At 36.5% G+C, this 25939-nt stretch overlaps 1 protein-coding gene and 1 long non-coding RNA gene across 2 annotated transcripts in view; one reads left to right on the forward strand and one right to left on the reverse strand.

Moving 5' to 3' along the window:
• The window catches only part of LOC112953069, a 37674-nt gene extending 13578 nt beyond the window's left edge, over positions 1–24096 (forward strand). Inside the window, exons 2-4 of the long non-coding RNA XR_003250515.1 lie at positions 3202–3292; positions 21734–21848; positions 24042–24096. This is a non-coding gene — a long non-coding RNA (uncharacterized LOC112953069). The remainder of the gene's footprint in view (positions 1–3201; positions 3293–21733; positions 21849–24041) is intronic.
• The window catches only part of EFCC1 (EF-hand and coiled-coil domain containing 1), a 33769-nt gene that overhangs the window by 7330 nt on the left and 500 nt on the right, over positions 1–25939 (reverse strand). Inside the window, 5 exon segments of the mRNA XM_026046062.1 lie at positions 2028–2193; positions 2489–2624; positions 4828–4973; positions 24269–24675; positions 25770–25939. The exon segment at positions 25770–25939 is cut by the window's right edge and continues 64 nt beyond it. Coding sequence (XP_025901847.1) covers positions 2028–2193; positions 2489–2624; positions 4828–4973; positions 24269–24675; positions 25770–25939 — 1025 coding nt within the window.

Consider the following 25939-nt stretch of genomic DNA (forward strand, 5'->3'; position numbering starts at 1 on the left):
TTGCCGACTATGGCTTTTGAGAGTAAATCAGCTGCTGCTACATAAGCCTCTTTAAGTGAGAACATCAATGCTGCAGGAGAATCTGGCCTCCCATGTAGTGTGTATACAAAGACTTTAAGGACAATAAAGGATAAATATTTAAAAGAAAACTTAATGTAAAAGAAAACTATTGTACTGTGTTTGCTACAGAAGAGGGTASTCTCTTGCATTAGAGATATTTTTTGCCGAAGATGAACATGAGGGGTTTCCTCAAACCAGGAAGAAAACAGTAACAGTCCTCCAGAATTAAGTGCTGAAATGCGTTGTATGATTTATCTCTTAAATCAATCTAGACTCCAAGGAAGGGAAGGTGGCAGATGTAGGACCGGTTTTTAAAAAATACTGTAGAGATGATCTGAGGGACCACAAATCACCTCTAGAATATCGATAATTCTGTCAGGCAAATTGATAGAAGGGACTTGGTGAATACATCAGTGAACATAGTGGGGAATATTAGATTTCCTTGAAAGAGTGAAAGGGTCTATGAATAATGGTAATTCAGTTGATAGATTCTACTATAGAAAGATCTGGATGAAGAGCTGAGCTATCAGCGTGTTTTTGAATTTATTTATTTTTTAAAGGTGAATCTGGGAGTGTGCAAGTCTGCATATACATTTTGAGGGGGTAATCAAAACTAAAGCTGCCTTTGAAGAATTACAACATGATTTCGTAATACTGAATAACTGGGTAATAAAATAGCACATAAAATTCAATATCAGTAATGCATAGTAAGACTTATAGTGAAAATAAAGTGTCATAGTTATGCAGTGATAACTGACACTCTGGAAAGAAATCTACAGTAGCTGTATGCTGAACATAGCTCAGGGACCAGCAAAAATCAGGGATAAATATTGGAAAGGAGCTCAGAAAGGAACTAGGGACAAAATAAAAATCTTTCTTACGCATGATTGGCTTGTATTTGAATACTAAGTTCAGTTTTGGTACTTCTCATTCAAAAAGGGTAATAGTTGAGGCTGAAAAGTATATAGAAGAATGAAATAGACTAATAAGTAAATAATAGTTCTCTGCTAAGAGAGGTGAAGCAGACTAGGAGTGAGGCTAAGTGAAGTGACWTTTTCGGTTGTAACAGGCTGTAAAATTATGAAGGGAAAGATTACTGATTTAGTGTTTACTGTTTCCAAGCACAGAAACTAGGTAACACTGGATGCGGTAGATGAAAAGCAAACAAAAACCAATCCTCAATCTTTTCTTTTGTAACTTATTTCTGGAAGTGATTAGAATTGATGTGTAAAATACTGGAGAAGTAGTAACTGAAGCTTAAGAGAGTCATGCATATGGTTCACTGTTTTTGCTTCATGGAAAGATTTGCACCATTAAATTCTAGACCCATCACTGACAGAAGTTGGCAATATTTAAATAGTGCAGTTGGATGACACTACTCAGATACCGTACTGGGGCTTTGAAATACATCGGCTGAAACATAGTGACAGACCTAAGAAATACGTTTTTTGGGAATTGTTTGTTTGTTTTATTCAGCATCAGAGTCAACTGCATGATTACCTCTTAAGGATTGCAAAGCAGTGAACCTCTGTGGCTCAATCGGTAGGAGGAGTTTCTAGAAAAGTTATCTTGGGAGACTATGTGGTCTGGGACATGAGTATTTCATCCAAAATTGAGCAACCACTGAATTGGGCATGGCCTGTTCTTTACAGACCATTTTCAGCTCTATAATCTGCAGAGATACCACTCCAGAACACAAAATCTGTGAATATCTTAAATCATTTAAATAAGGATGTTATTTGAAGCACCACTCTAGTGGTGCACATCTACAAATAATTGGAGGCTCAGGTAGGAGCCACACTAGAAATGGTGGTGTTAAAGGACAGCATGAGATGGTCAAGCCTACAGAACATCGGTGTAGTGACAGGCAGCAACACAAAGCAGGATAGCCAGAATACAATAAGTGTAAGTGGAGCTATTTAAAGATACACGAGTAACTTCTTCACACTATGCCTGGCACTCATTACCTCTTCCGTATTTGTTTCCTTTTCTTTCACTTCATGCCCTTTGAGTTCAAGCTGCTCAGTTGGTTGTGTGATTCTCTCCACTAGCTCCACGGATGCTGTTTGGTAGTTTTCGGTTGTGGTGTTCCCAAAGTAAGACATCAGCTTTTTCTGCATTTTCTCATCACATCTAAGGGGGAGRCGGAGGAAAAGTTATGAAACTTCGTAATCAAGGTCTATGTTCATGAAGGATTTTTTTTCCTGCAAAATTGTTGTCTGAACAGGCCATAAATTACTGTCCTAGCTGACACATGCTGAGGTTGGCAGGAATACTTGCAACTTACAGATAAGTGTTCTAAAGGAGCACACAGGAGTCTTTGGATTCTTTTTTATGGTAGTTTTGTTTCTTTTTGTAGCCATGGTGTGTCTAGGTCATGAAAGAATATTCTCAAAAGGCTCAGGCATCGTTTATGTCAGAAACATACCCCGTGCTGCAGCAAGGGAGCTGGGCCAGTATTTTCTTCACTTCGGCCACTTGGGACTGTTGGGTTCCTGTCCACTTCTCCTCATCTTCATCAGAGGCAGCCTGGCCCTCCACTGACCGGAACATCTGCTCCTCGCCTGGAAAAAGATTCATAAGAGATTTCTATCACTTCTGCAAAAATCTGCCTTTATTTCAAGTGCACCTCAGTGCAGGTGTGCACTGGGGTTCTGTTTGTTGTTGTGAACCGTGTCCCTGCAGCCTATCTGCGAGGGCAGCGCGGCCCTTCACATCATCCCCTTCAGAGGGCACTCGCACACCGCCTCTGCCCGCCCTGTCTCCTGTGCGCAGCGACGCGTGCAAAGCAGCCTCAGCTTTGATGGTTATTTATTAATTTTGGTTAACGCTTGACATACGTTTGTTAATGCAGTTTTCATTCCAGTAGCATTCAATGTGCCTAATTTACAGGCTATCAGGTTCAATACTTTATTGGCTAAACAGGAACAAAGCTTATTTCCCTGCTATATTGCTCTTTAATTAAAGAGTGAAAGTCAGCTCATCTTCTGTACAGTACCAATACTGTGTGAGCTAGGATGTTAGGAGCACTTTCTTTAATGAGACTGAGCACTGACAAAACAAAACAAATGATTTTATATCTTCAGGCTGTGATACATTAATAATAAACTTTTTGTATGATCATATGTTTTCTTGCCTTAGGAATTCAAAGGGGTAATCGGAATTTACAACAGTTGTGGCAGTTGAGAGCTGTTAACATACAACAGTGGATTCCTTGAAGACCTGTAAACTGGTATGTTTAATCCAGTAAATTATTGCTACATCTGGCATAGGAGATATTGGGATTAGGTTTTTCTAAGTAGGAAGGAAAAGGATATAAACCTCAGTCTGTCTTCCTGCTGAGGTATCTAAGCTGTATCTAAGCCACTATTAACGCATCTTTTCACACATTAGAATGCCTTCTGCTCTATTTGAAATGAAGAAGAAGCTACCTTTGATATCACTTTGCAGGTTATGATTAGAAGGACTGGAACCCAAATAAAATAGTGAAATTTTGCATGTCTCAACATAAAYATTTTAATAAAATTCTTATATGAGTTGAATCATAAAGTAGTTAGGCATTAATTTGTAACCCATGTAACTTATAATTTATACAGTGCCACTGATGCAAACTCCAATCTAAACTATTAATATTCATTTTGTGAAATATATATAAGTTTATTTAGCATTTCTAGGTTTATTCCAGGTGTTCCCAAAGAATTTTTTTTTGTTGTTTAACTTTGCAGTTTCACTGTCAGTTATTTTTTCTGCCTATATAATCCTTTTTCATTTGATGGAATACTTTTCATATTTTGCTAGAAAAGATGTTTGAACTTGAAAAATGGGTCTTTGAACTGGCAGTATGCCTATTTCTGAATGCGGGCATCTTAGGTGTAACAAAGTGAAGAAAATGCTGAAATGTTAGTTTAACTTATATGTCATTATTTTTTCATGTCCTGAGCAGCTAGTTGCCAGCTTCATTCAATACATAACATAAAACTATTTTTTTTGTCAACATGTACAGATCTCCAGTCTGCAGTGAAGATACTGTGTTACTTATAGATAATTCCAAATTACAGTTGTGTTGCCTACTTGACATTTAAACTGGTACCTGCAGGTGGGGGGAGGAAGAGGGCGGAGTTTGGCTTCTAAGATGCCTGTCAGAAATGTCTCATAATTACAGTAGCTAAATGACAAAAATGGTCATCTTTTTGAGAACCATTGTAGCCCTCTGCTCCAGAAAAGTCAACCTTTCTCAAACACTGTGATTTTTATAAGATTTTGAGAGAGTGTTTCATGCACTCCCTTGAGAAATTTCAGTTGAGCCATGTTATGGCAGTAGTTACTGTTATATGTGCTAAACAGGTTTGACCTTTTCACAACTACCGAAGGGAAATAAATCAAAGAGTGACTGCTTGGGAACTCCAGAGTTCCAAAGATTGGAACAACATGGAAAATGAAGTTAAGAGATTGATGTAATGAAATGAAGTCTTGATATTTCCAGGGTAGGATTGTGTGTGTGCATGTGTGTGTGAAAGGATAGGGGGGAAAAAAGGGGGATATTTCAAATTCCACCTCTAAGTGACACACTGGGTCTTTTATTAAACCTACAGTTATGTGGAGAGGGAAAAGTAGGTAGCTGGGATATTGTCTTTTATTATTACACCTATGGTTTCAAGATTCATTAAGATTTATTTGTGGCTTTGTTGGTTTAAAATCTCTGCTAGCTTTTCTGCTGAGTATCTTAATCAGCGAGGAAAAGAAATACTTGTTTACTGGGTGTGATACCATTCTCTGAAATCCCAGCTCCACCAGTGGGAGATCTTCGATCTTGTTGCACAGCAGATACACAGTATCTTCCATCCAGTGAAGCTGTTCCTTCTTTCTGCTCTGGGCGGCTGCTTGAAGGGAGCTGAAATTTTGGTATTTCTGATCTGAAAAAGAAGGGCAAAATAAAGTGAACTTAAAATTTGAAGAGAAAAAAAAAAAAATGCATAGCCTAGCATATGAACAGTTCTCATCAAATGAAATTATTCAGACTTGCTGTAGAAGAAAAGGAACATCTGCTTTCAGGGCCTGTGAAATGGGACCCTCAGGAGCGGCATTCACTAGTTTCATTAAGAATCAAAGTAAGGTGGATTTCTAGTCTAATCTAAAATAATCCATAGCCTACTCGTAACTCAGTAATTATTCTTGTAGCTTTGTATATTTTGTGATGTGATAGTATAAATTTTATACATGTTTCTATAGCTTCCTTTTTTAATATTGAGAAAACAATTTACTTCCAATATTTTCATCAGGGTATTTTCTCAATTAGATCGTAATAACATGGTTGTATGCTTTTCCCATAAAGAGCCAACACGTAGTTCACAAAGAACCTATATGAAGAAAAAAGCAAATTAAATTCCAGAATTTTGTAATAAATCCAGTTCCCTCCAAATTCCTCTGGAGATCAGYTTTGGTTTGCAAGGAATCTTCAGTATTCATCATTTAACACGTAAAGTATTCATCAGCAGAATATAAGAGTTAAAACAGTTAGAAAACTAGTGTTACTGAAGCAAGTTGTGTAACAGAATCCTTTTGTGTAAATCCTCTAAGCACTTCCTGCCATTACTTTCAACTACTGCTAGAAACAGAACTACAGATGTAGCAACAGAAGAGCTGGTGCCAAGTTAGAGATAAGTATCACGGAGAGCTTTTGTTTAATCTGCCCCAGCTGCTGTCTGTTCCTGCAGAACCACACCAATATTAGTTCCCTTGGTGTTGGGAAAAGCAAATGTGCTCTAAGTAAACAGGATCACAAATTCAACAAAAAAGGTCAATATTTTGAAATTTCTGTAGGGAAGGAAGCTGGGATTAAATCATACTTAGGAATCATCAATTCTTTTTCACCCTAAAGTATAGTAGACTTCATAAAAACTCACAGTGTATCCCATTTACAGTTATGGCATTACTTAGCCTAGCAGCAATTAGATTTCTTGTGAAGTCGAGGGAAATAGCAGGTTCCAGAAGGGAGCCTGCATAGTTATTCAGCTTTCATTAGTTCTGGAAAAAAATTACAAAGTAGCCTGCAAATAGCAAGTACCATTAAGCATAGGCAGTCAAAATGAAGGCTCTGGGGATCAGTGCAGATCGCAATTAAAACCTGCAGTAACACTGCTGTGAGCATCAGGCTTTGGGGCAGGTACTGTGGAATGTCCTTTAACAGGGATGCTAGATTTTGTTTTTCCTTAAATGTGTTACTTTTTGAACAAAAATAACTTGGGGCCTGACTCTCCATCTTTTTCAAGAGTCCAATTTGAGGACTCTTATCTGGTAATGTTCTCCTAGTATCAATCAAGGGTATAATTTAGACCTCTGGGTTTTAGAGATTTCTAAAGTTAGCTTATATAATAGAGAGCTGCTGCCATTCTACTGAAATAGTCGCTGTCATCTCAGTCAGCTTTTAACACATTACAAATTGAGAATTATACTGAAGCATCATAAAATGCTTTTCTGATAAAAGTGAATCCTATCTGTTGATGGCTTTAACTTACATCTGGCAACATGGATTCACTTTAACCTGCAGTCCAACAAGTACTGAAAGGTTTAATGAAAAAAATCTTTCCTATAAAAGTCAGCACTTCGTCATGACTTAGAATAACAGGCTACCTCCAATTAATTGAGATTCAGGAAAAACCTAAATAGCATTCATTTCGCTGTCATTCTTGTAAGCGAGTTTGCAATTAGTTATTGAAATGTGAAGTACGCTTGCTGGTTATCCTATAATCTTGATGCGAGAACATCATCTTTTTTTTTTTTAATATAGAGAAATCAAGGGAACCATACAGACAACCTGTTTTACTACATCTTTCTGCTTAGCATATTGATTGGAGAAAGCAAACTTTGTTTTGTTTTTCTCTCAGGATATTGAGCAAGGAAGCAAGAAAAATGTGGATTTTGAGCAAGGATTCTCACATAGGTGCTCCAGAGTTTGCCTTACCTTTGAATGACCTTACCTGTCATTTGCATCATATTACTCCAACAGAAATAGGGCATAAATAGAAAGTAAGACAGACTAAGATAAATTTTCATTTCTAAAAGAAGAYATGGCAATTGTAATTGCAATTATTTCAAGGTGTTTGGTAGATGTTAAATGTACCTAAAGGAATATGTGGCCAGACAGGCAAGAATTTCAGAGCTGTTCTGTGCTAGATAAGAATGAAGATAAAAAGCAAGCAGCAAGAGGAATAAGTCTTGAAGTTTTAAAGCACTTGATCAGTGAACATATAATGTCAAGAGTCTATATAACAAAACTCTAAATTCACTGTTCTGGTATGTTGTACTAGGAGCCTAGTATAACACATGGTGTTGAGCACTGGTTTATACACAGGGAAAGGAAAGAATCAGCAGCCTGGTGAAGGAGGTGGGAAATGCCCTGGGAAGGGAGTTTCAAAGGAGAGATGTATAAACACATTTGTTTCATCCATGTTATCCAAAACTCTTAAGTAGAGAATAAATAGGAGGAGGAATGAATCTCTGCTGCCTTTTGGAAGAAAGGCATTGTTTCCCTTTTTTTGTTTTGCCATTGACGTAATTAGTGGTCAAATTGGCTTTGGAGAGTGTTTCAAGAAAAAGGCGAAGTACTGACTAGATTTCTCTCTCTTTTGACCCTAAAGAAGATGCAGATCAAACAGTGCAGAAGCTTTTAATTCATGGCATTGATTCATACTTCCTAATTTGCATCGTTGGAGCACACAGTATTTCATCATCCCAAAGTGAGGTAGTAGAGGCATGAATGGAGATACTTTTTGGTGGTGGAACAATAAAACACTGTGATCTCTGGAATTCTCATCACGTGATTTAATGCTATATATATTTTTTAATATATCTCAGAGCTTTTTATTGCTTAGCAGAACTTAATGACAAATTCAAACTCTAATTTTGAAATGGCACAGAWTTCAAGACTGAAAGAGCAGAATGGAAGAAGCTAACCAGTGCACTCTCAATGTTATGGTAGTCTTATTAGGGGAGTCTTAACTCATTCTTAAACATAGATTTAATTCTTTTTTCATCATTATTCACACAACATCTAATAGATCTTCATTATTGAGCAGGAGAGTGAATAAACAGTACACTTACTTAGGGCAAAGCTCGTAGGGGAAGGCAGCTCTGAAGATGCCTGGAAAGCGTTTGTGTCTGGGGCAATGTAGCAAAGTTTCCATAGTGACAGGCAAATAGTCCACATTCATTTTAAGGTCTTTGTACTGAAAATAATAGGCAGCTCCAGAGAAGTTAAAATGAGGAGTGGAGAGTTTGCAAAGTGCTGGACCTTAAAGTAATGTCCATGACTTTTTAATTGGTACTGTTATTGTTATGGAAACTTCTAACTGCACAAAAAAACACCTGTCCTTTTCTGGAACTGAACAAATCTCTAACTTAATTCCTGACTAATCATAAGATAACTCTAGAGAATTATATAAGATCACATTCATATATTTTACACTATTCTTATTTACAGCAGATAAAATAACTGTGGATATATTTCCTTGGCAGTTAGTATAGTCACAGATATTTAGTTATACTACATTTTAAAAGTCTGTGACTTTTTTTTTTTTAATTTAAGTTAGATTTGATTTTATTTTTATACTGCTTTACATAAACCATCAAATTTTGGGGAACCCAAGATGATTTCAATTTTGTTGTGCCTTGAACATGAAGCTAGAGCTTTCAAAGGCATGCATACTTTCATTTAATTTATGACTTTGCAAATATCATGCACATCAAACACCATAATATATTTTCACACTGGACCTAAGTGTTTTTTTTCCTCTCTCTCTCTCTCTCTCTCTCTCTCTTTTTCTGTCATTTAGCATGGCAAAGTGCAAAGCTGTGGCAGGAGTGAGCAGCTGCAAGACAGATCTTTCAGTCAGGTTTTGCTGCTAAGGGAAACATGAAATTGAATTAACTGTTGCATAGGTTCAGTGATTGAAGTGAGGATGAGGATTTACAGTAACAGTAGACTTGAACCTAGAAAAAAGAGCTTAGGTTAGAGATAGGAAGGGACAGGAGAGGAGACATTCAAAAAAGAGTTTACAGGCTAAATGTGGAACCTGCTAAAACTTGTGATGGTTTTGAAGCCCTTGAAGTCTCAACATTCCTCTTCTGTCAGTAAATGTTTGGGAAGGCTAGCCACAAATTAGTCCCCCTGATCCTCCATGTGAAGAATGCTAATTTACTATGCTGTCAGTTGTTCAGTTTATTCAGAGCAGAAATTGTACGTAGGAGGTGCAGAGAATCTGACCACACTGGTGGAAAACACAATGCCGYGGTGATGTTACCTGACTGTGCAGGGAAAGAAACTTCTGACAGCAGCATCATGTCTTTTGTTGCAAAACAGAGGAGTAGCAATGTTAGATGAGGCTCTGTACAACAAGAAAGGGTGATGTCCTGGATAAAGTAGCAAAGCGCTGCTTTGAGGAAGTGGATGCTACTGTCTTTACTGTCTTTGCCAGAGATACTGCATAATGCAAGGCAAATTACTTGAGCTAGGCTTTAGCTGCATGATTACTATGTAACTTGTGCAAAGGTAATAACTGAGTTCTGGTTTTCTTGGTGTGGTATTTGAAATTACAGTGTATGGGAACTGCAGCTGATGTACAGAGGCCTTTGGAACCATGGGGTGTGTGTGTGTGGCTGTACAATGCAAAGTATTCTGAATGTTCAGGTATGTCAAAGTGGGCACTTAAAATTATCAGAAAATTTGTGATAAGCTTTCTGTTACAATGTGATGATGAGCAATACACTAAAAAGCTAATGATTTATTTCCAGAGAAAAAGTCAGGGCCACCTTTTATGACTGAGATAAGTTTCGGTGCATTAAGCAAGACCCATCTAAGTACAGAATAGAGKCTCTTGTGCATGAGTGCACATCCAYGTACATAAATTTATTACAAATAAATTAACAAGGAAGCTGAATTGAGACTACATCAGTTTTCATCCTGTGACTTCTAGACTACATTCCTTTCAGACCTGAAGTACAGCTCAAGATTTCTAAGTGTCACTATTTGATATTTTCCTTAACCTTGTATAGCCTTGAAATTTTAATTTACTGTTCTTAATAAACTATTAGTCATTTGGGCTGCTCCCTAGAAGATTGGATAATTTGCTTTTGATAACACTGACATTTGATAATTAGGTTAAACAGATGAGGTAATTAGAGTGTTTTTATAAATCCTATACCTAGGAATGGATTGTATTCTGTGTACTGTAGTGGTGAGTACATAAGTAATGAATCAGACTGTGTGGAATATTTTATGGTTAATAATCACTGTATTATCCAGGAGAAACACACCTCACTTTCCAATTATGTCATGCAGATATTATTGTCTCCTTAATAAATTCTTTTGTGACCCTCTAAAGGAAATGATTTCCAGATGTTGTACTGGAATAAAGAATTCTGTTGTCACACCCTGCTAGCTGGAAACGAAGAGCGAAAGCTTAGAGTTTGGATGAGCAACATATAGTTCTTACTAAAGGGGGAAAATTTAAAGTATCATGATTCTTGATTAAGCTATTAGCATTTTGTACAGCTTGCACAAAATTTCTTAGAAGTCTGAGTTAAAAAGTGATTCAGCTTTCCTCTTAGGGAAATGGAACTCATARCTTCCCTGCACCTTTTCCATTTCTCTTCTTTCACACAACTCTGCATTTTCCATCCTTGCATATTGCAGCAATTATTACAATTTAGTAAAACCACAGTTTATGTCATGCTGACAATGTTAGAATTACTCCAAAAGCCCATAGGATTCAGAATAGGATGTATTTGGACCCCACAGTAGTGCTAAGCAGTATAGCAGGTTTTTTTTCTTAACAGGTGATACTGAGGGATTCCTGAGGGACTGGAAGGGCGTTATTGAATATTGCTTATGCAATGACTTATTGCTAGTTAAATATTTTCCTGTTCCACAAAGATGAAAAGGTCAAACCTTTTAAGTTTTAGGAGCTTAATAGCCATTTAATTGGTAGACCATATGGATGTAGTGGTAATTCTAAATTCTATGTGCAGGTGTGTTAAGATTTCTGCTTTTCATCTTTGTCCCATGCCTTAGCAGCCATTTCTTACGGCTGCTATTTTCATATGGCTGCTATTTCAGTTCAGTCTGGATCCCATCTACTGACTGCCACTTCTGGCATTTGAATTTGATCAAGGCTTCTTTCTACAATAGACTTTACATCTTGCGACTGCCCTTCCTCAGATCCAAGTCCCCCAACCCCTCCCTAAGACAGGACACACATTCTTCTGCCTACGGTTTGTTTCCTTTCCATATCATAATTTCTGGATTTTTAGAAGACAAGGAGCTGTTAATTTGCTTCAAGAAACAGTAACAAACTATACAAATGAGTTGTTGAAATCAACTAACTAGTTACTGCTTGAAAGCTGCAACCAGAAACTAATGACTAAAATATCTTGACATTTTAAAACACTGATAGATGCAAGAAAGATATTTTATGTAAGGCACCTAAGCCAGATAAGAGCAGCAGAGATGTGGTCTTGCAGATCACTTTCTTCTGTCACTGCTTGTAAAACAATCAAAAACCTTATGTATTCCTTTACAGAGGCATATGCTATTTTGCCCCGAGGAATCCTCCTGTTACCTTCTGTGCACTAGCGTGTATGTAAATAAAGATCAAATATCCAGTCATCCTTTCAGTGTCTGCTAGATAAAGAAATGTGTTCTTCCTAAACAGAGCCAGTGAGTACTTATCCATAGGGTGATAATCTTACTGAGTTAAGCTCTTGGAGTTTAAAACATCTGAAGAAACACTGGTTTTCAGTTCTCTCTCTGTTTCATGTGAGCAGAACTATAGGTAACCTGTCTTAACTCTGAAAGTTCCTCTATATGGAGATATTTCCCCTTCAGTACTTATCTCAAGGCTTCATAGATGTAGGCTTAAGGATTTGGCATTCCTGTAAGGAAAGGGAGGATGACTCAGTGAACAGCAACATTCTGCCCTAATCTAGCTGAAAGTTATTCTTGACCAATTCTTACAAAACATTTTGGAAAATATGACACAAATATATGCTAACAGGAGGGGCAGCAGCCATGAGTTTTGCAACTAAATGAGATTTGTTCCGCTCTCAGGGGATGATTACACAAAGGCCAGTGTAGTCATTTGGTGCCTGCAAGCGCCCACGGGCCGAGTCCATGTGAGAGCTCTCTTGTTAATGCGAGCCTGGAAGCACAGAGTGCAAAGGGATCATTTCGGTATTACAAGTCAGATCAAGAGCGTGAGCTGTCAGTGGCAGTATCTTTCTGCTGTGAACGTGAGGAAGGCAAAGCTTCCATGTTCCCCAGCTTCTGCGTCAGGAAACAAGAATAACAATTACCTCATGTTGTTGTGTTATTTGTTTCACTAGCGTTTATAAAACATCCTTAGATCTTTAAAGGGTGCTGTGTCTATATTAGGTACTGGTTAATTCTGCAGACTCCTTCATAGTCAAGTTCTGTACCTGCTGTTCTGGTGATTATTTGAAATAGTTTTGAATTTCCTGAAAACAGCCTGTTCATTGCCTTTATTGTTGTGGTATGTGAAGTGCAAAAAAAAAAAATTCCATGCCTTTAGAGTAATCCCTAAATCTTCATAATTCTTTTTTTGCCAGTGGATAGAGATCTACAGATATTGCCAATACTTCTTGTATTTACTAGCATCTGAGGTTTATTTTGACAGTAAATATAACAGGTTTCTATTTAATCATTTATTGATTATATAATTGCATAAGAAAAATGATTTGGAGGTAGAAATACTGATGAAGTATTRTGTAAGCATGTATAGGTTCTTCCCTCATGTATGAATTTATTTTCAGCATTACAGTCTTAGACCTCCTATTAAGTCAAGAACCAGAACTGCTCCTCCAGTGACAGGCCTGTTTCTTTATATAATGCATCTCAGTACAAGAGATTTTTTCCTTGTATTGCTTTTCAAATTTAATTTTAAGATTTGCATATAACCCTATTACAGGAAAAGGTGCAGGTGTGTAATTTTAGCCAAATATGTACTAAAAAACAGTTTAATTACATTTCTGCTGCATTGTGGTAGTTAAAAATCTTATATACATATCCTTAAATGTATTACTAGGTAAAAACTTTATTTAATATTATCTAGGTGGGGCTCAATGCTACTTAGACTATATGCATTTCTGCCTGCAGCAGGAACCCCTTAGTGAGTAAAGAAGATGCTTTTGGACAACCTTAAGGGTATTTAGAAACAGATACTTCCTTTTGTTTTAATAGAATTTCCTCAATAGGTTTTCACAGGAAAAGAGGAAAATCTGTATGAAAAACAGGAAGCAGTCCTCAAGCAGAAAATTGTGATAGAGTACTAGCAGGAAGACTTAAAATAAATGCAGTTGTTTGAGGCCATAAGTGACACTAGTTGTATTATCTTACCATAAAAACAACTGCTTAAATTTAACATCACAAGATTATAGTAGAATAAAACAACCTCAGGTATTTTTATATATTTAACCTTTCATTTTAATTCATAGTAGATGCACTGCTGAGAATTGGTTTCTATACCATATTTTCTCTTTCAACTTTATTGCTCTGGACAATGATTTGAAAAGTTTTTTATCTGCCTCTGCACTGGATGAGATCCCAAATATCCTAATGCCTTTTTTTTCCCTGTAGAGACCCTTTCCCTCTCCAGACCATCAGTTATAGTCTTGATTTTACTGTGACTTTAAAGAACTTAAAATGATCTTTCATTTACATGATCACTGGTATGTCATGTTGTTTAGTAACTAAGAGATATGCTAATAATACTGTATCAGTGAATTTTTACATGCATTTGTGATTATAAATTCCTTGAAGTAGGGCATGAGTACATAAACATCAAGTATCTGGAGGGTCATTTAAAAAAAAAAAAAAAAAAAAAAAAATGCTGACGGTGAAATAAGCCAGTTATACGTTTATATCCTTGAAGGATTAATGACAGCATTCCACGAACATGCAGAAGTCTGGCATGTGTTAGCAAAGACTCGTTGAAAAGCATTCATTCTGGCCAAAACTGGGATATTTAGGATACATGCAATTTGTTGTCACGTCTTCATCCTAGTAGGTACTGAAATAGCCTTAGTTTCTATTGGAAGGGCCTCTATTGATGTTTGTTTGAAAACTAACAGCCTCTGGCTATGACAGGATCTAGTCTGTAAGAAAGAAAGGGAAAACAACAACAACAACAAAAAAAAAACACCGTTTTCTGGCAGAAGCATTTGTTTAAAAGTGAGAAGCCAAGTCTGTCATTCCTAGATCTCTAGTTAAAACCCAAGTATATCAGTGGTAACAGAAAGGTTATATCACATGCACTATTTCAGATGACTTTATAACCTCATCGTGCATGATTCGAGCAGCCTTTAGGCATCTGTATTGGTGATGACAGAGAATATCTTGTGGTGAGACTTCTGGCAGTTGTTTAAAAAAAAAAAATTTAAATACATTTAGAAGAATAATGGGAATTCAGGTTTTGGGGTTCATAGCCATGTAGGAAAGATACGATGGCATATAGAACAGTTCCCAGTATCATGTAAGAATGCTGTTTGCTTCAGCCCTTAGACTGTATGGGATCAAAAGGCCCCTGCAAAGGGTATCATCACTGTTTAATAAAGTTAAGCAGCATCTTGACTTACAGCAGAACTTGAATGCTTTCGTTTATTTCAAAAGTAATTGTATGCTGCCTTTTAATCAAGTTGAGATAATTTGATTCTGTGGAGGTATTTCAGTGGGTGTATTTGCCAACTCTGAAATGCTAGGGTGTAGTTTTTTTCTTATCCTGTGCAATTTGACGTTGGCAGTCTATTTTTATTCACTTTCATTTATATTATAGCTTTCCTATTGCCAATGATACTGGATGTAGAACTCTGATAATGACTGTTGAAAAAAAGACCTGCTTATAAATGTGCCCTGTTTGTGCATATTGCACTGTTTTTTGTGACTAACCCACGTTTATAGATGGAGACAACTGAAATATATGTCTTAAACTTCCAGTACACAGCTAGCAACTCAACAGAGCTATACTGGTCAGATCTAAAATTGGGGCTTCTGTCGCTGTTGGAACTAACCACAATTATTTTCAATATAGTGGTAAAGAGTCCACAGAGAAGCTGTTGCTTATGAAATAATGACATTGGGGAACCCAGTTACTGTTGGGATTTTCCTAACAAAGATTTGACATCTGGACTTTTGTGGTATTTAGTGGACAGTTTCACAGAACTGTATAATTAATTTTGACAGTGTTTATTTGACGCATTTCAAAATGGTGTTTTTGTGGTTAGTTATTCAGAGTGGTCAGTTTGTTTAAATATTGTCCACATATTGAAAAATGAGATATTAGTTAGAGTGTGTTATTTAAGACCTCACAGCAGTAGCAAACAGATGATAGCAATTCATGCTGAATAGACAGACCACTGAGATGTTTTGTGGTATAGTAAAACCAGACTCTGCTTATATTCAGAGGTTTGGAAGGCCCCAAAGGTCTCATGGAAGATTTAAGAAAGAAATCACACTTATAATTTCAATCTCTGTCTATTATTGTGGTCCCATTGAATTTTAAAGATTGCATCTTAGTTGGGAAAGTTTTGCTTGCAGAACAACCCTTGTTTTTTTTCTTTTTCCAAGAATGGGATTAATGTGTCAGTGTCTATTAAGAAAATTGGATTTGAAGTACAGTAATGGTGCTGCCCTGTGCAATGCTTTTCTTGTTATTGGCTTCTTACATCCCTACATCATTACAGAAGGAAACATAAGCTGGCAAATCTTCATGTGGTTACAAGATATCAGCATGAAAGTTATTTACTTGTTACTGCTTAAGAGCCTTGAAAGAGTCAGCCTCTCTAATTCTTTGTAATTTTTAATTTTTGATTGTTCATATTAAATAATGAGCATAATGATCACACTGTGTCTAGTAGCTGCTGCTTCTCTGAGGTATTTGGATTGCCTTATTTCATAGGGATAGAACACCTTAGAGAGAGAGAAAATTATTTGCTGTTTTTACACTCAGTCAGTAGTTTTTTTACTCATTTTGCATCTGATCTTTTTAGCACTCACTTCTGACCTGGCACTTTGCATATTACATTCTGGACCAGTTAGTATTTTTACAGTTCCATTTACAAAGGGACAAGAAACACCTATCATTCTGGTAAGCATAGCAAAGAAATATGTGTTTCTAGAGCCCTGAAATAATTTTGTCTTTGACATGCTACTTATTTTAAGAGCTGTTTAAAAGAAAAGGAAGAAAAAAAAAAAAAAGCATTGGTTTGCTTCATTAAAAATAACAAAAACATGAAAGTGGATTAGGGACTGTGCATAGTGAGCTGATGGTTAATTCATAAGCTTCTTTTTAAAAACGGTACAACAGTTTTCTTCCCATATTTCTGTAGCTTCTCCAGGTTACACTCATCTCAACTATTGCTAAGAGCTATCCTATTCTCTCCGCAACCGAGAGTGCGGTGAAAGTTGGCCCTTCTTGTTGCCAGTGTTAAAGCTTTCTTTCAGACCATTTTGACGCTTTTGGAAACCTGACTGATAGTTCAGCTCTTCATTACACTTGTCCTCTTGCTAATCCCATTCCCTTCGACCACACAATGCGCCCCTGTGTTGAAGTTCATTGTATGCATTCAAGAACCTTGCAAACTGTGTTTATAGATATGGAATGAAGGGGTTCTATCTTCCCACCATGGTGCTTCAAGCATCAGCCTCTGTTGTAATGAAATCAAGGAAACAAACAGCCGAGTGTTGTCTGCTGCCTTGGATGGGCCCCCTTTTTACCACTTTCAACAGCCTCTTTTTTTGTTTGTTTGTTGGTTTTGTTTTGTACAGACGTTGCAGTTTCATCATTCATTCTCATTGTTTGATTTAAGCTTCCATTCCCGGCATCAAGAAGAGGCTAGTAAGGGAGGAAGGATGAAAGAAGGTGACACTTTGACAGCTCCTTTCTCAGGGTAATGAGCAAAACTGCTCTTTGATTCCCCCAGCCCCTGTTCACCATGTCCTTTTCTTTCCTTATAGAGCTATGTGAAGGAAAGCAGTGGCCAGTTCAGCATGGCCTTCCAGGGACTGACTAGATAAACTGGAAGTGTCTTTTGTGAGCTTTGCCGGTGGAGTCACTACTTTGTTTAGGGGGGTATTTTCTGTTTCTTTCCTGTATATAATGATGGGTAAATGCAGATTAATGAGTACTTGCAGGAGCAAATATCAGTTAATTCCCGGTGACTTCTGTATTGTGAATCATGCTCTTTATCAAAAATGGCTCTGTTAATTTAGCTAGTCCGCAGGAACTTGCCTTAGGGAAATACATGTTGCTGTGGAAGAGGTAAAAATAATTGCTACCTTCAATTGCTACCTTTCCTGCATTAATATTCTTCTGTGCTAAAAAGATCATTTAATAATGAGGCAATACAGAGTACAAGTACCTTAACTGGGTAAGACTTGCTTAATGCAAGGGAGGGCTGTTTTCAGAAGCAGAACATTAATTACTGAGGTTGGAGGACGGCAACAATCCGTTATAAATACAAGTGATTCTTAATATTTCACAATTGCCAAAAAGCTGATGAGAAATACTTTTTCTCCAAGCCTTATGGATTAACAGTTTCTCTGAATTGTATAAAGTACAGGACTAAACACCTCAGACTTTCGGTATTGTAGATCTCTGGTGATGTGATTGCACCTTTCAGACCAGGCAAGTCAAATTCTTTGGCAAACTGCAATTGTGATTCTAAGTGTTGTGTCTGTATTGCAGAACTCTAACCCTCCAAAGGGAGGTGTCTCACTTTGACATTTTGCTGGTCTGTGAAGGCAGCTCTATAAAGCTTCTGTGTTATACAGTTGACACTGATTATCATTATATTGTTGTAGTCCTGGTCTTAGTAGAAAGGCAGCAAGTATTTTTTGCATGGTTTGGCATTTTGCATATATTTACGAAATACATTACCTATTCTTTCTTTGCCGTATTTTGATGAATATATGCTAATTATTTTGTATGTCTTTTAGACCTCTTTGCCCTTCATTTTACTAAATTCATAATTCAGCATAAAGCTTAACACTTTTTCTAATTCACTTGAATTTTTCATTTTTACTCAAATTAGTATCAGAAAAGAAAGCAAAATAGACTGCTAGAACCCTGCTCACTATAAGACTGGTATGACCTTTTAGAAAAACAGGAACACAATTTTTAGCCTTGATCAAWGCAAATGTTCTTAGCTTGAGACGCTGATTCGGAGGAGAGGCGCTGCACAAACCCTTCCTGCGCATATGCGACAGATTAATGTGGTATAGAAGGAGCTGGCATGATCCAAGTTGTGCACAGACATGCARAAAACAGCTTTAAAAAGTAGTTGTGTGCATCAAATACGGTGTATGACATGATAAAATTAATTCCTCTAGCATAGGCTACCATTTTGTTACTACTTGCTAGAGCAGGGTTTGTAGTTTGCTTTACTGTATTAGCCACAGGGAAGGCATGAGCTACAGTGGGGGTTGCTATGAGACACCTACAATGTGTTCAAACAGCCGTTCCTCCTCAGAGCGAGGGACAGAAGCCTGTGCAGGGCAAAGGCAGGTCCACTAGCATGAATAGGCAGTATCCAGTGCTATTGTTCTTGGAATGAATTACACCAAACAGAGCAAAGAAGGCAAACCAGAAAAGAAAAGGAGGATTTAAAGAGAAAGCAGGCAAAGTTTCCCAAGAATAAATGCCCTCTGTATAACTAAGGGCCCAGAACTGTAAAAGACCAAAGAACCAGCTACATTTTAAACATCAAATTAACATACAAGTACAAGCTTGCTTGTGGATAAATATACTTCTATACTAACTTGAATGCATTCCTGCATTTCAAATAAAAATGCCTCTTCCACAGAAACAGATTCTATATATTTCTTCAGTATGGAGTTAATATATTAAAATTATGCCATACAAGTTATACTATCATACCTAAATAACAGTACCTTCTATCATTCCTACTTCTTGTAAAATCAAAAATGTTCCTTTAAAGTGCTCTAAATGAGTAGTAATCTGATCTGAATGAGTTTAGCTTGTAAATTCTTCTGTGACTACAGCCATGTAAGTAGACTAGTGTTCATATGATAAGTACATATACTCATTTGCTATGGCTGACCTACTGAAAAACTTTTGAAGCTCTGTTTCAGTGACAGACCTCTACGTAACATATATCCTATTATAATCTTAAGCAGAGGAAAGTAATAGATATAAGCACCATTAGAAAATAAAATGACATGATTTCATCTAGCACAATCTGATGGTGTATTCTTATAGGTGAGTACTCTATAAAATAATACTTTGTTGTATCGTGTCTGTTTCATCATACACATGTTCAATTCTATTACTATCATTGTTTTTCACTTTTAAGCACTGTTCATTTTAAAAGCRTAAGCCTGAATGAATGCGATTAGCAGGTCAGATCTAAAATACCCAAGCTTTAGCAATTTCAAGTCATSGGGAGCAGTTGATACTGATGTCCAGCTAAAAAAACAAATAGAAAGTTGTTGAGATTTTTTTTAATGTCAATTTTTTAAATGAAACAACAGTTCTAGAGGGCCTGAATTCAAAGTGTAAATTATCATTCAGATTGTAAATAACCTATTTATGTACACCTTCTTTTGTGGATACTGTTTCCTTTCTAAGCCTTTTTATTTTCTACTTAACTGATTCAGTTAGGAATATTTCTATATTACTCTCCTTTTTGAAGGGATTATTAATTTGGATTTGTTTCATTCATCTTATTAAATTTTAAAGAGTGATGATAATCTTAGAAAATATTTGAAGGAAAAAAAAGGAAAGAAAAAAAGAGATAAAAGAAAAAAGTTAATTACTGATATCAGGTAATGTAGAGGAGAATTGCTTGAAAAAAAAACAGCACTAGTGTCTTTATGTCAGAGGAACRAATAGGGGAATTAGGCTAGAGGTATCCATAGTCGTATTTGTAAGAGAATATGAGGCAATGAAACAAGCCAYTCTGAATTCCATGTAAGAAAGGATTCCTATTCATTAACACATAAATGCTGATGGATAATTAAGTAATTTGGGAGACAGACCATGCATATGGGAAGCATTTTTGTTATTTTATGACCCTTACTGCTGACCTCTGTAATTACTGTGCTGCTGGCTGGCATAGCAACATAAAATTTCTGTGAACATCTCCATTACTAAATCTATTTCAATTCTAAGTGACCATTCTTTTTTATTTGTAGCACTGAAGGGATGGAGTGGGGGGAAGTTGTCAAATTCTGTTATTCCCTGCAGTGCTATTAAGGAGAAATAATATCTGTAAATTTTATGAAATTATCAACTTATAAGCCACTTAAAAGTTAATACAGTATAGAAAACACAGCCACACATATTTGGCAAGAACAATTCATGTCATGCCAATCTAATTTCCTTCTTTGATAAGAAAAATGAGTGGATAAGGAGTACATGTGGCATTTTTCTTGTAACATTATTATATATGATATTCCCATAATATTGTAAATCACAGGACTATATTAGAATATGTGGATGGTAGGTATCACCTTGAGTAAGAGCAAAGCTAGTTGAAAAAATATTTTAAGGAATGGCTATTAGTGGTTTTACCTTCAGGGTATGTCAAGCAGAGCTCACCAGAATCTGTTTCAGCTCCAGTTCTCATCACTGTATTTATTTATACTTTCAACTTTTCTTTTTCAAAAGTTGACACCAAATTGGGAGGCAGTGWGAACATTCTAGAGTTTAGACTCAAAATCATCTTGAGAAACTGAAAAAGTTGTCTGGAATCAAAAAGCTGAGCTTCAGTAATATGAAATGAAAAATGGCACACTTGGGAGGAAGATAAAAGCAGCTGCATCAGTGCAAAATGAAAATAATTGCCTGGGCAGAACTGTGGAAACCTGCAAAAGTTCCTAAATTCTTCTGTGTGCGAATGTTGTGGATAATAACTTCCGAATATAATATTAAGTGWTAAAGCACACAATTTCTTGGGTAATTTCATTTTACTCTGAAATGAATTTAACTCATTTTTCCTAATGAGTTCATCTAGACTTACCTTTAAAGTGTCTAAGCTTTAAGTCCTTAAATTGATAGGGATTAAAACAAACAAACACCCTACTATATATTTCTAAGGTAAAGAAGATAGGGGCCAAAACCTGGAAAATGCATGCAGTGCCAGAAGAATACAGTATACACCTTAAGACAAAAAGAATAAACTGTTCAATCTACTAGGTTGACTTAGGAACTTAGTAATATGATACAGAAATTTCAACACATGATACAGAAAATTGTATTCAGAAAAAAAAAAAAAAACCCTTTTAAATCATACTAACTTCATTTGGCAAATATTTACCACACATCTGAATAGGAACATTTTGCGTTAAACTTGCAAAAATGTTAATTTGTGGGAGGAAAGGGAATTGTTAAGTATCGTAATTCAGGAAAACATTTAATCACTTGCAGGTACTTAGATGCTTTCCTGAACAGGAATAAACTTTTACACACTTAGATTGTTTCCTGAATTAAGGATTATAATTTAAGATTATTGTTCTGACTCATGTGCTAACTGATAGGAAGTTGGTGTAAGATGTAGGTCTAGAAGTGGGATTTATATACTTAAAAACCTTTGAAAGTCTGAACCTAAAAGAACAAATCATTTTCTATTTTATTTTAAAAAACAGAAATGAGAACAAGAAGAGCACGAAAAACTCGTAGACTGGTCTCATTCTTGGATAGGAATCCCTCTGGGAGAAATAAGACCTTCCCTGAAGTAAAATAGTAACCATGCAAAGCCAGGTAAGCTGAATTCTCCCAAGACAGGTCTGCGACCTTACAGGCTTTCTGCAGTATACTTGATTTTCCACACATTTCTCTGTGCTCCAATATTAATTTTTGTCAAATTTAGATCCTACTAACATATTTACAGTCTTTTAGTGATGTGGAAACATGTACTTAAATAACATTACAAGTAATAATGCTTGCCAGTTTACTGTCTGAGAAACCTGCAGGATAGAGAGTCTGTTCCTAGTCTCCACACTTTGGCCATGTCCCTCATGTCCTTTCTCTCAACATACCCTTTCAAGCACCTTACCCAGCCTACATCAGTGAATTTTGGACTTCTGTGCTACAGAAGCATATGGTTCTCTCTGAGCAGTAATTTCTGTCGTCTGCAACACAAATGAAGCTAGTGGAACCACTGTTTCTTTATGACTTCAGTAAAGCTATGATGCCAATGGCTATCTAGCGTGGAGATATCCAAGCATGTGTGAAATGAGTTACTTATTACAGTAACGTGGCTTAATTTACCTATTTTTCTGTTAACTCGAGCATCTCTGTACTACATGAGTGTAGACGAAAGAACGGAACATGACCACACTCATGCAAGTCTCAAATACGTTGTTTAAGCCAAGAGCAGTCTTACATAGGAGATGAAAATGCTTTATTGCTACCGTAGAATCAAAGGGTCTACTAAAGGGTCTTGCTAGCCTGGTCCTATAGCGAATTTTCTGTTTCCTGAAAGAGTGTAGTTCTCAAACTGTCAGTCAAACATTATTTCTGAGCATTGCACTCACTTTAAATCACCAGGTAATTTTAAAATAAGTATTCTAGAAGAGCATTGTATTAAAAATAATGTATATGCCATCTTTATAGCCCATAAAAGTTTATGCTTTACAAGGCGTAGTTGACATTTCTTATTGATTCTTAATTAGCTCATCTATGCCTGTTCAAGGGTGAATTTTTATGCTTCAGTATACTTTCATAAAGTAATTCTGCAAGTCAGGAACTGAGCTTAAGRCTTTGCTGCCCGTGCCAGAGAGCTCAGTGTACTCAAAAACTAGTGTGATCTGGCTTAGAAGAAAGAGTTGTGAATGATAGCTACACATCCATGCCACTGTTTTTGAAGTCCTGTAGCATTGTTAAATAAATGATTTTATCTTCTGCAACCACAGAGATAATAACATACACAATGCTTATAGAAAGACACCAGATAAAGTGATTATTTTTAGAATTTCCTCACTTAATAAAACAGTACAATAGCTATGATGCCATAAATATCTTACTATGAATTCTTCATATAAGCAAACAGAGGAAGTACAAGTTTAGCAAAAGATAAGCAGTTAAAGTAGCATATTTAAAATATTAGGTTTAGTACAGTTAGTAAAAAGTAACTACCAACGAGTTAAAAGTTCTGTCTGAAAGGTAAAAAGCAACAGTTTGTGATCACCTTTTTACTTTTGGGAACATATATATTTATGCTATTACAAAGTGGATTTAAGTTAGATTGTACATGTTTTTATCTGAGACTCCCAGTTCTCTTTTATTATTATTATTATTAAGAGAAATTATTCTCTTTTTCTCAGCTTTCCTATTTGTTTGTAGAGTGGAAAGGAAATGATAGACCATTGAATTGTTGTCAAATGTAATGAATAAGTATTGAAAATTGCAGGACTTGATTTATGCTATATATCTATTTGATTTTAAAGTATCTTTAAAATCAGATTATTAAAGTGAAATTATCTTTCTGATATAAAAGAAAACAAAACACTTGGGAAATACCACAGTAATTTATTTCTTTTCTTGTTTTTCTTGGTTTAGAGATTTTATTTCATTTACCTCATGGACTAATTATGTAGTATTTAAGAAGTTCTGAATATCTGTAACTGGCTTTAAAATTTAGATTGATTTCACTATGAAGTACAATATATTCTATTAGGGAAGAAGTGCTAAAAGTCACAGCAGACTTCTGCTGGCCAGAAATTGTGTCCCCTCCTTGTGTGGGGGACACAATCTTAATCTCCTAATCTTAATGTCAAATTGAACAGTTTTAATAGGAAGTGGAACATCAGCTACTTGGTTGCAGGGTTGTTGTTGTTTTGTAATGTAACTTAACAGGAAATATTAAACTTATTTTTACACTTTAGATAATTTAAGATGTGCGAGAAACAGATTATCAAATACTAAGTAATTCCCTATGTGATTTTCTTTTAGCTCCTGTTACAGTTAATTTGGCGAATGACATCTGTTTGTAGATCAGAATTCTTGCTCAACTTCTGTTACATTAGTTATCTGTGAGCCCCTACCAATAAAATTAGTAAGTAGCTCCTAGCTTCTTTCTAACCATATTTTAGATGTATTTCAGGATATTTGCTAAGATACAACCAGTGATTTCCAGTACTGTCATTTTATAGCTGTATTTTTGATGGACTCAAACTTACCTATAATGCTGCAGTTCTGATTCTAGCTGCTGAATATATATTTGCAAATATGGCACTTCATTAGCTTTCACTTCTAGCTCCTTCACTTTGCCAAGACTGTTAAGGACTGCGTGTCTGGCTTCTTCAATCTTCTTTCTCATTTCGGCTTGCTCCCTCTTCAGGGTACGGTTGCAGTCTTCCAGGTTGGCTACAGCTTCCTGAGAGCTCTTCAGCTCTCTTTCCAGTTCTTCATTGAACCTAATTGCTTCTTCAATTTGTCCGTCCCTGGAGCTCCGGATGAGCTCCACTTCTTTAAGGATGCTTTGAAGGCACTTGGTCTGGGGGTGGTTCTGTGTTATCAGTCTCTTATTCCCTATAAAGCAGGTACCCTCTTCCTTATGGTTAGCATGGCTCTTCCGCAGTCCTACCTATAATGAACAGGAGCATAAAGCACAAACAAATTAATGCATTTGAAAGCAAAAAAYGTTTTAATCAAGATTGGAAATGGTTGGATTTTTGTTTTTATAATCACATAGTGGATCAGCATCTAATACAGAACTTTTGCCAAATACAGAAACAAGAAAAAACTAGATAAGTTTAGAAACAGTTATCTATAAATTTAATTTTGAAATGACTGAAGTGGAAAATTAATCCCCGTACAGCTTTGCATATAGCTTTAATGCCAGTATTTTAGCCTATTCCCAAAAGGCAAGCAATTTCATGAAAGAAATACTTCACATTACTTTCTCAGGTTGTGTTTAACAAGAGTGAACATAGACATAGCAGCTGGTAGTGGTTTTGAGCTTTAATCTAAGTCTTTCTTCTGATTCTTTCTCTGACCTTTGATTGGTCATTTCATGTTTGCTTCTGTTTTGCCATTTGAAAACAGTAATAGTATCTTTTATCTATCACTCTGACCGTTGTAAAGAGGGATAGCTACTGCCGAATTCAAACATCACACACAGGACACAGTTACATGAATGTTCAGTCCTGATATTAAATCCAAGTAGACCCCTAGAACAACAGGCTGCAGAACTTTACCCCTTCTATGCTATTTCATGCCACATTATTTTAACTGTTATTAAACATAAGCTTGTTTTGCTTGAGACCATATAACAGAAACAGACCCCAAATCAGCGGGACTGTGCACAGAAGGTACAGAGACTGTTTGTCAAGCTGTTTGCAGAACTGGCTCTGACTGAGCTCACAGGACCACGTTCCCAAGAAAACACACTTTGGATCTGTCCAAAGAAAAATTCTCAAATGTTTACAACTCAGTAGTTGGATATGTTCATGAAAGTAAGAGTCCAAAAGCTCTTACTTATATTTTAGGAAAAACACTACATAAATGGTATGAATATATTGGAAAAGTAATGTTACATATTTGAGTTTGATGAATTGAAGTATTTTATAGTTTTAGATTTTTTTTTAAGTGCATAACTTAGTTGTATGTCCCTTAGTAAAAAACAAGGCAAGGAAACATTCTCCGGCGGAGGGGACGCCGCGCCGGTTCCCGACTCACCTGCAGGGCGAGGCAGCGGGCGTCGCTGCTCTGCAGGGCGGCCCGCATGTCCTCCACCAGCTCCCGCAGGCTGCCGTTCTCCTCCTCCAGCTTGGCGATGCGGTCCTCAGCCTGCTCCAGCGCCACCACCTCCTCGTAGCACTCGCGCGAGCAGGGCCCGGCCGCGCGCC

Source organism: Nothoprocta perdicaria, unplaced genomic scaffold, assembly GCF_003342845.1.
Source record: "Nothoprocta perdicaria isolate Ctin4 unplaced genomic scaffold, notPer1 scaffold_42, whole genome shotgun sequence".
NCBI lineage: Eukaryota > Metazoa > Chordata > Aves > Tinamiformes > Tinamidae > Nothoprocta > Nothoprocta perdicaria.